The 13,029-nt window shown below is 36.1% G+C and overlaps 1 protein-coding gene across 3 annotated transcripts in view; it reads left to right on the top strand.

Moving 5' to 3' along the window:
• XIRP2 (xin actin binding repeat containing 2) overlaps positions 1 to 13,029 on the top strand; it is a 74,308-nt gene that overhangs the window by 20,397 nt on the left and 40,882 nt on the right. For 2 of the 3 annotated variants that reach the window (XM_058714973.1, XM_058714983.1), the window contains 2 exons: positions 3,768 to 3,928; positions 8,523 to 8,660. In XM_058714973.1, the coding sequence (XP_058570956.1) occupies positions 3,872 to 3,928; positions 8,523 to 8,660 (195 nt within the window). In that variant the 5' untranslated portion in view covers positions 3,768 to 3,871. Of the gene's footprint in view, positions 1 to 3,767; positions 3,929 to 8,522; positions 8,661 to 13,029 lie in introns of those variants that run through there. The other variant, XM_058714975.1, reaches the window with a different exon arrangement.

The raw sequence follows: 13,029 nt of genomic DNA, 5'->3' as shown, positions 1-13,029 counted from the left end.
TTTGTTATTTGTTAATGTTGTAAGAGCGAGCATATCCTTTTATAAACCACAGAATTCCAAATTTAAAATTTCCTGAACAGCTGGTTAGAAGAATGGTTTATTATAAGTGTAACAATGGCCCTTTTGAAATGTCTGTTAATACTAGCCTGTGCATATTTCTAAGAATTCTTTCCCTAATAATAGAAGCTGTGAAATTAGAAGAAAATCCAAGAGTGTATTAATTACATTGACTATTTCTCATTGTTTTCTACATCTGACTTCTTAAAGCTATTATTTTGCTCCAAGGAAACACAGGATGCATAGGATGCCAAGGATGCATGGTCATCCTTCTGTGACCGACTACAGGCATGTGAATAATTGGTCAAGAAAGGAAGAGCATTCTATCTTCTATTGTACTACTTTGCTTTTTTTTTAGTGCTTTAAACACGGACTTACCATATAAAGTAGAATTCAAGAAGACATAACAAGTTCTGTAACTGGGCAAATTTTATTGGTTGATTGATTTAGTCACTTTGTTTTTAAAAACTGCAGAGGAAAAGCGCATGTTTGGAGAGCGAGAAAATAGATCTGTAGTCACATGATTTAAGTCTCGTGATTTAAGAAAATAGAAAGTGGATCTATCTGTAGTATATTACAAAAAATAATAACATAAGTATTTTTCCTAAGAACCTCAGAATTCTTATAAAAGACATTCTTATCCTTGTTGTGTTATAGTTTTCATGGTAACACCTCATAATTTTTTGTGTTTTGTTTTCTTCCAAAGTGCTTACTTATTATATGTTCTTTCTGCTTTATAGGATTTATTCTATTATGCAAAGAATGAACATTTGGGGTAGATTAGCAATTATTTTCTCATCAGCAAACAAAAGAAAACATTCAATATTTAGGGTGCAATGGAGTCTATGTCCAGCTATGCCATTAACTCTGGAGATTTGGGAGAATTCACTGAACTTCTTTGGATTTTCATACTCATCTGCACAATGAATTACCACTAAGCCCCAGAGACAAGTCACTTCTAGTACAATGATTTTGTGATCTTAGTATTTATAATGACTTCTAACAGAAATAGTCATTTGAAGAGTTTGTTTTTTCCCTTCCTTTTTCACAGACCACTTTAGCCTTATGGCATGTTCTTACATAGTCTGATTTACATACTTACAGGTATGCAAATTTCCCCCTATTTTTCCATAGGTGTTTTGTGACAAGAGCATCTTTATTTGTTCTTCTTTGTCACCTCTCTCTTTAAAGGTTCCCTAAACTCATTTTACACTGTTCTCCAATCTCAATTGCATTCAAGCCTTCTGAAATAGCACAGTAGGAGATCAGGGGACAAATGTCCCTGTTTTTTTCCTCACTTATCCCTAGGAAAGAAGCTGTCTTTTCAACCTTAAAAAGTTACATCCAGTGTCATCAGTTTCAAGATAGGAGCAGACGGATACACTGCCTTATAGTACACTGGGCAGGAAGCATCACCTTGTTTTTCAGATGAAGAAATTGATAGGTATTAACTTAGAAGGTTAGGAAACAATATGGACACGGTTTGTTAACTCAAGTAAGTTTTCTACTCCATGACTACCTGTGTGGGCAAAGTTACAGACAGGAAGGAGAAATGGAGAGATTAAAATGTAGTGTCTTGTCTGTGATCCAAATGAAAGGCCATAAGGCAATGGAATACAAATTTCTTAATAATCAGGTCACTGATTTCCTGACCATTAGTCTTGGGCATTTCGCAGTAGGATGAAAAATGATAAAACTCAAATATTTGAAAAGTACCATCTGTAAATTTTAGCAAAAATAAACTGTGACTTTCTGTTAAGATAAATAAAAGAATGACATCTTTTATGAATAATACACAAAATGAAATTTGGGTGTTAATGTGGAAAAACTTTAGGGAGTCATGTTCAATAAAATCTATATAGTAATCATTCACAACAAAGTAATAGTACAGTTGAATATAAACTGAATTCATCTGTGCAGATAGATAATCCACAGGGGAAAATAGAGATGTATTTTCTTTATCATGTGGTATGGGAGAATGTCTTCTTATCGGAATCAACTGAAGGAATGTACTTTTGTATGAATGTGAGGTTTTGAATGACAGGTGAATTTCAAAACTAACTGACATTTGTTATGAACAAATCAGTGTTGTACAATCATAGCATTCATAATCACAACTTTGTATTCCTGTATATTTTGTATTTTTGAAAGCATTTTAAGTAAAACATATTTACAATTTTAACTGAAATATATGAAAATGTTTATTTGAGTAAGAAGTCTCTGTGGAAAACCAGATACTCAGGGAGCCAAAACACAAATGATTTTTAATTTTTTCTGATCACATAGGTTGCTCTCAACTGCTATTGTATACATAAACCTTAACCAAAAGGATTCTATAAGATGGTTCAATGTGGGAGCTGGGGGAGGAGGTATGAAGAATAGAAAAGAAAAGAAACAGCTTGGTTATCTGTTACCTGGGATTGTTTGGGCCATGGTCTACAGTGATGAAATCAAACCAATCCAAATAAAGTATACCAATGAGCCCTGTTCTACAAGCTCCAGAAAATACCAGCCCTAAGATGAAAGGCAGGAGGTGCATGAATGAGTAATGAATATATATGCATCCATGCATATGCATGTGTATATATGTGTACGTATATATACACTGATTGGTCCCAGAAAAAACCCTTGCAATGATTTTGGAATTAGAGTTCTTTAACAGTGAATAGTAAACCATCAAACAAAGAACACTAGATTAAATACGAAAATCTAATTTTGAGACCAGCTCTGGCACATATAACTAAAAAACCGTGGAGAATCACATAACCACGGAGGGCCCTTGTCTTCCTTTCACATAAGGAAACATTTAGACATGTTTTCCTATGCCAAAAAGGAGCTTGTTAGATTAGGTAAGACTATATGATATTTAGGACCTTTCTGTTTCTAACAACTGTTATTCTGTGATCATGCAATCAGTCTTTTGCTCTGTTTCCAAATATGTAATTCCTGTTACCCTGTATTTTTGTCAAGTAGATGGCTTAAATGGGGAAATATCAGGCCATCTGAAATGGGTGACTGACAAAGCTTTTTCTAAAGTACTATTATTTCTTTCTCATGTATTACAGGTCTCTATGAATAAAGGAAATAAATCCACAGTCTATAATTCTCATGGCAATCGCTTATTTTGGCTAGATCCATCTCCTGAGTGTTAGGGGTGGGGAGACAAGCAAAGAGCAATTTTTAGACATTCTAAAGATTTGGTCCACCCATCACATCTGCCTCTAAGTAATTGTGTGATCATGGGAAAGTTTTTTAACCACTGTGACTCTCCATTTTCTTATCTATAAATTTTAGAAAATAATAGCACCTACCTCATGAGGTTGTTAAACAAGAGAAGCAAATGAGAAAATGCTCTTACTGCATTTAACCTAAATTCAACCCACGGTGCCTCAGGAATGTTCATTATTAACATCATGAAGCTCTTAATAAATCACTGTCTTTCATCAGAATAATCACAGGAGTAGGAGGAGAGACAATATTTTTGTTTGATGTTCTCATAAGCATATGCTTCTGTAGAGGCATTTTGTAGCTTTGCTTGAAAGCCTGAAGAAAAGAGGGAGACTGTGGAACATTGCAAATACAGTGTTGTGAAATGATGCAGTCTGCTTTATGAGAGCAGATATTTTAAATGCCTTTACTGTTCATAAGGTGATGGTATTTTCTTTTCAAAGCCTGAAACACCTATCTGAGCGTGCTACATTTGTTTGCAGTGACCGTTGGCCCTAATAAGCCTGCCAGTGGGTTTGCAGAAGACAGTGCTGCACAGAGCGAAGGTGTGTCAGACCTCCAGGAGGTGGTGTCCTTGAAGGAGCGGATGGCGAGGTACCAGGCTGCTGTTTCCAGGGGTGACTGCCGCAGCTTCTCTGCCAATGTAAGCTGCTCCTGGTGGTTTTGCATTAGGCAATGTGCTTTTTGTCTGCCCTTCGCACACTCTCCTTACTCTAATGCAAGAATACCACTGGGTGGTGGGATAAAGCAGAGAAAGCACATAGTGTGAATCAAAGGCAAGGATGTGAATTGAAGCTTCAGTGCTGCTACTTACTAGCTGTGTGAATTTGGGCTACTATCTTAACCCCTCCCTGAGCTTCAGTTTCCTTAACTGAAAAATGGGAATAGCCATCTACCACAGAGGATCTTAGAGAGAAGTCAAAGAGATAATTTACGTGTAAGCCATAAGGCAGAGTATAAATGTGTTATTATTGCCATCATTATCATTTAACCTATAGCTATTCTCCTCAGGAAGGTTGGGAATTAATTTCAAATTTTAATAATGTGGGTCTGCATGCCACCCTCCTTGGTCTCATGTATAGTTCATTTAAATTCACTGGCAGTATAAATTTTTTTTTGCTTTTCTCATTTCTCTGTATGCACTAAATCCATTAGGAGTAGCTTAATCAACATAGAAATGAGGGAGATTAGCAATGTAGGCACTCTGCTAAACCAATTATGATTATAGGAAACAGCAGGATTCAGTAGGACCACCAATTTTAGAGCCAAAGCATAATAAAGTCATATTCAAAAGAATTTGTTGGGTTCTATCATCTGTGGCCTTCAATCCACAGGGTTTGATGAGTCATTTTATTAGTAGCAGCTTTATAGCTTAATGGAATATAAGGTTACTCTTTTATAATTATAATCTCCAAATTAGCAAAGTTGTTCATTTAACCAAAAGAGAAAGAGAGAGAAAGAATAGCCAAGAAGGGTGGCGTTCTAAAATAGCTACTCTTAACATTCTTCTTTACAAATTATTTAGAGACAAGGCTGACTGTGCCAAACTCATTAACAATATTGTAATTCTAAATGACATTTAAGTTTTTACATAGTCATTAAAATCCATTTTAGATGCAGCACGGATTTTGAATGAATGTACAGAAATCACAGAAGTAGCTAGATCTCTTCCAAAATAAATAGTATCACTCCAGTGCCTCCTGCCAGTCCTCTTAGATAGCACCCCCTGCTGGATCATTAGGGAACTTTACTACAAATTAGTGTTCTAAATTGGAGAAAAGATTCTTGGGGAAACAGACTGATTTTGAAAGTACCTAGTGAGAGAAGGGTTATTTAGTAAACATTTTTTTTTATTTTGGAAGACTTTTATCTTACAGGCACTGGGAGAATACACCATAAGACAAATTTGTATTTATACTGTGCTAAAAAACAGAATATTTAAATCGGGCACTAAGAAAACTAAATTATCCCACTATTTAATACAAACACACAAAAAAAATGTTAATGCTATTATGAAGGTAGCCTACATATAAATAATTTAATAACACTTCTCTGCTTGTTTTGGCTCAGGTCATGATCTCAGGGTTGTGAGATTGAGCCCTGCACTGGGCTCTGCACTGGGCATGGAGCCTGCTTAAAATTCTCTCTCTCCCTCTTCTTCTGCCCCTCCCCTGCTCTCTGTCCAAAAAAAAAAAAATCATGGAAACTGCCATTAACAACATTTCTGTCTACACAAAAAACCCATTAGTTTATGTGCATAATCTGGAAGTCTCTGATTCAGCCCCAAACTGAATCCATTATATTTCAGTCACATTGAGATCAGTTTTTGATGATCCTAGCCTCAGCCAGATGGCATTTGGTTGAACCTAAATAAAAGTCATGCCCATGGAAAGGCAATGGTGTGCAGAAGCACCCTAGAAGAGAAGGGAGAGGTAACATTTGCTAAGCAATGAATTAAAATGCCAGATTCTGTGCTATGCAGTTTTACTTCCTTTATCTTTTTTAGCACTCACAAGAAATATGTGGAAAATACATTGTTTTCCCAGTTTATAAGAAATAAAACCGAGGTTCACAAACTCTGGTCTAAGGTTTTAAGTGTCAGAACCGGGATTAGAATTACTATTTGTCCAATTCCCCAATTATGTTATTTCTACTATACCCTAGAACCCAAGGCCAGTTCTTCGCAAAGAAAATAGATGATTGTGTAATGTATTCACCTAGGTAAGTGTTAGGTAGCTAAATTACTTTATTATTAAAATAACTTAATTAGGTTCTGTGTTAGGTATTTAAATCAGTTTGTCAATAAAATGGCTTAATTATTATGGGCATACCCATTAGATTTCAAATCTTATTTGAGTCTGAGATTGAGAAACATTGAATAAGGATCAACATAAAAATGTTTAATACAAACAATCTAAGTTATGTGGTCATTGACAATAACACGGGTTAGTTGAAATGTACAGTGCATGGGGCCAAACAAGGCAAAGGCACAGGGATGCTCTCTCCACCTGAGCAAGGAAACATCACTCTAGCTCGTGACCACAGACCGCTCCTTGAGCAGGTCCTGCCATCTCACATATGTAAACCTTCATTTACAAGCTGAGCTGAATAAAGAAACCATATCACCACCACTGAACTACAGCTCAACGGACTTCCTCACTTAGGTGGGTGAGTGGCAACAAGACTGTATAATAGTAGTACTCCTGGCAAAAATAACCAACTGCATGCATTTTTGCACATGTAACATGGTCTGATTCCAAAGCGCAATGTGAAAGGAAAGGAATGGGTGTATTTGGGGGTTTTGAATCCATTTCGTACATGAGAAGCAACACGTTCAGTATCAGAACTGATATTTTTGTGAAAATGCACTTACTAGGAAAGTATTCAGTCATTAACATAATTACTGAGGCTTATTAGATTAATTTGCACACGATTTGGACATTGTTTATAGTTGTTGGAAAGAGTGGGCTTTTTCTTAACAATAATTGCCTTAATTTCCATAATTTAATGCTCTTATATTATCTATGTCTGATCAATCAAGGAAGGCCATTTATGTACATTAAATGGCAACGGGGAAAGGTACAAGAAATATCGTGGCCTTAAATCACCCTTTCCCTTCTTTATCTTAAATTTCAAAATAGATGCCATACTTTCTCATGACCTTAACATGTATCAAATGGCTGTAACTGGCGGGGATTTATATTTGAAGTTTGTTGCAGAATTTGATAGAATATATATCTAAAACATATAAATATACATTTTTATCCTTCTTTCCATACAGCAAATATGCATATTCTTAAATATTGGATAGTTCACAGAATTAGGGCAAGGTTATGAACTTGCTAAAGCAACCACTTGAAATTGCTAGTAATTCAGATAATCCTGAGTACTAACTCACTCTCCAATATTTTGGAATTTAGGAAAACCCACGATAATAGTTGTATTTTTAGTATCAGTTTGAGAAACTACATATTTGGGTAGAGATTCCAGGATCCCTGGAGTCCACAGTCCATGTTATGGGAGCCTCAGCTCACAGGTATCCAGTTACTTTCAGGTCTCAAGGCTTCAAGGTTATGTCAGGACTGGGCCAGACCTCAGGAGACCTCCCTGTAGTTTAAAGGGTTGCTGAATCTCTTCCCAGTTTTAAGCAGCCCTCCAAGCTTCCTAGAGGAGGGCTGGTTGGCATGGGGCCTGTTTGCTTGAGAGTTATCATCCCATCTGGGTTAGAGTGCCTGCTAGGCTGAGGAGTGTGTTGAATCATCAAAACCAAAGCCCTTAAGTTTCTACACTTCCCACAGGGGCATGAGATCTGACAAGGCTCCTCAGTGTTTTTCAAGTTGTTCCAAATGATGCCTATTGAATTAGGCTTTCTATTCTGCAAAATGTCAATGATAGAATTTTTCTGACGTTAAACCCTCTGATTCTCACACAATACTAAAAGCTGAGTCCTGGGGTATGCCAGTCCCGGAGGAATTGTTTTTCTGCCTGCCCTTTACTACTAGTGATTAAGACAAACAGCAGTCATTAAAACAGACAGATAGGGGTTCAGATTTCAGCTCCTACACACACCCCAGCTATAAGAACTTAACAAGTTGTCTTACTTCCCCAAATATCAATTTCCTCATTTTGAAATGAGGCTAAATGCCCATATCTCACAGGAGTTGGAGAAACATCAAATGACAAGATATATGCAAACACATAGAAATCACTCAGCACTAATATTAAGTAGTTGTTATTATTACTGATATTGACATTTTTGTATAAGAGAAAATTATTTTGTTCGTGTTTAGTGATTTAAATACATTTTGGAATGAGTCAAATGTTTTAAATATTCTGAATAATGTGTTGCCTATGTAGATGTTTAGGATTTTAATGACAACCTTACTGTGGGTTAAAATTGAATCCATTGTTCTAATTTCTACTAGTCTGAGTATTATTAGAGAAATACATTCTACAGGTTTAATCTCCAGATATCAAAATCTATCTGAGTTGAGGAGAATTAACTCAATATTTTTAAGTTCCCTCTGACTTTATCAAAAGACTGATAAATGAGAAAACAACACGGAGAGATTATTTTTATTAAAGTTTTCTATAAGGGCCTACTGAAATAACTGTGTATTGTTATATTTTTTAATATACCACCCATCAATAATTGTCAGCGATAAAAAATAATAGCTTGCAAATCCCATCTTGAGCAGATCTAAAACTGAATCTTCCCTTTTCTTAAATCATCTTAGATGATGGAGGAATCCGGAATGTGCACGGTGCCTGGTGGTTTGGCCAGAGTGAAGAAACAATTTGAGAAGGACAAAATTGCTTCTTCTTATAATACCTTGTCTCAGTACCAATACCAGCACCAGAAAAGATCTGAGCAGGTAATACTACTACAGGTAATGGATAAATCACATAGGGTTGAAGTCCTCTCTTCCACGGCCAATGTAGAAAGCCCCCTCTTTAGTGGCACATTTATTTTCATTACTCATTAACAAATATTGTAATTTTAAAATGCTTCAGAAAATCATCTTTAAAGCATACCACTGTACTGATTTCCTTACTTGGAGCATTTTTCTAGGGCACCATGCTGGAATATTTTTCTTCTCAGCTTCTAATGTTTCCTGGGTTAGTCAACAGGTAAATAGAAATGTTGAGAGCAAATGTTTACATTGAGCCTCTGCTTCTAGGTTATAATTCATGATAAACTATCTGCTGGTTGTTTGGACAGATTAAATTTGAAGCATTATTTAGCTGATTATTGTGATGAGTTTTCTGTTTTCCTTAAAATCATCAAGAATTGAGTAGTAGAACCCAGATGTTATATAAAACTGCATAATGCAACTTCTACATTTTATCTGCTATAAAAGATTTTTTTTCCCATTTCATTCCTCCATTGTCATATATCACCAAATATTGTCATGGGTTATGATGATTTTTGAATGGGAGAATCCCAGTAATAAAACCCATTAGACTTAGCTCAGCACTTTGAAAAACAGTAATTGCACTGTGAACAGCCGTATTTAGGTCCATGTTTTCCACGAGGAAGAGAGTAACTTCTAAAATTTTGTGGTGGAAGATAAAAGGTTGTTTTTTGTTTGTTTGTTTGTTTGTTTGTTTGAAGAAAAATCCCTAGGATATTTGGAGTTACCTAAGTTTTCAAAATGAAGGCAATTGTGTGTGTATCATATGTGTGTGGGGGAGGGTGGAAGAGGTAGGGGGGAATATAACAATAGAATGATTAAAAATCTGATATGTAAAATAGTATTTGTTTTCTTTTTCTGGCTCTGTCTGAAAAGTAAAAAAAAAAATGTGCAGTCTAAATAGCTCAATAAATTTATGGTACAATTTATTTTAACTTTGCCTAATAGAAACAAAATGTAAATAAGAAATTAAGATTGGATATACTTGTGGTCCAATATATAGGCATTGCAACATAGGAGTCTTTAAGTGAGTCAATTGTGTGTTTACTTGAAACTGATCAACGATACAAGGTGTAGTTATAATTAACAACTTAAGTAACAAATTCCACATAGAAATGAATTATGTACAGATCCTTTATTTTGCAGGGAAATATTGTGATTGAGTGTAAGGGCTATGGGACTTAAAGATCTCAGTTTAGAGGCTGCCAGACCAGCTAAGTGACACAGACCTACAGCCACCTTCATGGGGCATGGCCCTAAGTGATTACTCAGGGCCCCATTCTCAGAAGGCCCCTGCACTTAGCTTAACGTTCTGCTGTCATCATCTTGAAATTCTTAATAATTTTTGAACAAGGGACCCAATTCTGGCATTCTCATTTTATACCAGTTCTGGCAAATTATGTAGTCCGTGCTACACAAATGAAATTCATCACCTCTCAACTCTCAGTTTCTGATCAATTAAGATGGGACAACTGATGAGTGATTTGTCCATCTCATGAGGTTACTGTGGAGGTCTCATATGACAAAGAGCAGCTTCCGTGAAAGTATTTCAGTATCCGTGAAACTTGAAATCAGATAGGACTCCTTCATATTGCAAGAGACACAAAGCCCAACCCAAAGTGGCATACACCAAAAGGAACATCACAGATTCACAAAAATGCAGTCTTGTGGAAGGGAGATTTGGTGTCAGCTCTGGTAGCTTACTAGAGCAGCTGGCTTGCACCAACTCTCTGGTTATTAAATTTTTAGGAATGTTGCAAACCAGATGAGATCACGTAAATAGCTTCAAATCAGCCATACTGAGAATATTTATACTAGAGAAATTGGCAAATGCAACAAATTAGGGGTATACAGTCTTTCATTCTCTCTTTCTTCTTTTCTCTCTTTTTTTTCTTGAGAACCCATTGTTAAGTATGTATTTCCTTACCATTAATGTAAGGGCCCAACGTATGTCCATAGCATAGTAGCTAAGAGTGGGTCCAAATCCTTACTCCCTCATCTATTAGTTGCATAACATTAGGCAAGTTCCTTGATTATAATGTCAAGATTATAAATGTACCTACCTCATAAGTCTGTTAAGAGGATTAGATGAATTATATTTGTAAAGTGTTTAAGACTGTGCCTGGCCCACTGTAAGCACTACACAGTGTATCACCTTGATTATATTTCTTTTTTTTTTTTTAACCTCACCTCCTCTGAGTTAGCTTCATTCTCACCCAGATTTCCCTCAGATAATAGTAAAAAAGATGCAGAGAAAAAGTAAGATCCTTTTCCCAGAAGTTTCAGGAACAAATCTTACTGCATCTAATTGGCTCGAAATGAACACTCATGCTTTTCCTAGAACTAATTGCTATAGCCAGGGGATGGTGATTGGTGGAAGCCTCTGTACCTGTTTACCTAAATGGAAGTTCTCAGCATTCAGTTATCAAGGGAGAATACGTGGATACTGGGTAAAAGCAAAACCAAACAGCAGCAACATATAAATGTTTTATGGATATATAGATACACACACACACACACACACACACACACACACACAAGCTCCTTGCAAATGTAATCTATTATTATAAACTGTAGTCTGGGCTCTAGCACATGAAATATTAATGCATGTGAGTCTAATAAAAAACGTACACTAAAAGGCTGAATATCTGCAGGACTCTGGGCCTATCGTGACCTCTCTGAACTTCAGTTTCATTATCTACTTTGAGACATGCTAATTATCCCCAATAATTCCATGAGGAATGACTACACCTAGGTCATAATGCTACGTAATATAAATAACATAAAGGAAACATGTTAGAATAAATGAGTAAATGTCTTTTATTGAAATGTATGCAAGTCTGTAGGAGGATGAAAGAAAAAAGTCATCCGTACCTCAGAAAATGAAATAATTTATAATCCTTATTATGTGGATCCTGAGAAACTTAACAGAAGACCATGGGGGAGGGGAAGGGAAAAAAAAGTTAGAGAGGGAGGGAGCCAAACCATAAGAGACTCTTAAAAACTGAGAATAAACTGAGGGTTGATGGGGGGTGGGAGGGCGGGGAAAGTGGGTGATGGGCATTGAGGAGGGCACCTGTTGGGATGAGCACTGGGTGTTGTATGGAAACCAATTTGACAATAAATTTCATATTAAAAAAAGAAATTTGAGATACATGTCAATTTTGATTAGAGAGAGGAAAATGTAGAAAAATCATGTATTAGATACTCACTTAAACTTTTAAAGCCATCAAATGCATTCTAAAACCTGTTTCTCTTATCAGCAGGGATAGAGGACATTCACAGGTAGAGGCAGATTGTTGATTCGGTTTTACCTAAGCTGTTGTCCACCCAGATGTTTTCAATCTTTGCTTGTTGAAAGTACTTGACATTTATCTCTCTGCAAAATCTGTCCCTGGCCAAAAAAAAAAAAAAAAATTTTTAGCATGTAAAAATTAATATTAATTTGAAAATTAAGTTTGATTAGAGTTAAAAGAAAGAACATTTGTTTTGGATTTCTGACAGTAGTCAGGGTCACAATTAGTAATCCTATAAGGTGTAATAATTAAGTTCAATCTGCCTTTTTCCTTTCTAATGTACTGAAATCAGATGTTTCAGGGTACTTAGCTATTTGGTAACCATTTGTCTGAGAAATCAGCAAAGGGGCTAAACAAGTTTAGAAAATTAAAGTGTCTCTCAAATTAAAGATCCCTTCTGTCTGCTGATTGATCAGACTATTTTATCAACCACCCTTTATTCAAAAGGGGTTCTGGAGGCACCTGGGTGTCTCCGTCGGTTGAGTGTCCAACTTTGCCTCAGGTCAGAATTTCATGATTCATGGGTTCAAGCCCCACATGGGGCTCTGTGCTGACAGTTCAGAGCCTGGAGCCTGCTTCAGATTCTGTGTCTCCTCTCTCTCTGCCCCTCCCCTGCTCATTCTCTCTATCTCTCTCTCACTCTCTCTCTCTCTCCCTCCCTCTGTCAAAAATAAATAAATTAAAAAAATTTAAATGGGGTTTTGAAATAGAAAAAAAGGAGGTATAAAATATAGGAACATTCATTTCTGCCAGACATTTAAAATTTGAGATAATGTCATATTTAGATATGCTAGATTTGTCATGCTTTATGGTTCTACCTGTTTAAATTAGTAGCATCACTGCTAGCCTATGGAGTATCCTTATGTAAATTAGAAAAGGGAGCCACTCTGGACAATCAGACCCGCTGAGTGAAGGAAGCATGGGACAAGGGTTCAGCTTCTCAAAAGAATGTGTTGGGGAAACTTTATGTAATCCATTCCCATATTCTTTTTTTTTTTAATTTTTTTTAATGTTTATTTATTTTTGGGAGAGAC

The sequence above is a fragment of the Neofelis nebulosa genome, chromosome 2, assembly GCF_028018385.1.
Source record: "Neofelis nebulosa isolate mNeoNeb1 chromosome 2, mNeoNeb1.pri, whole genome shotgun sequence".
NCBI lineage: Eukaryota > Metazoa > Chordata > Mammalia > Carnivora > Felidae > Neofelis > Neofelis nebulosa.
Note: the sequence above shows the minus strand (reverse complement) of the source record. Positions and strands in the feature narration are given on the sequence as shown.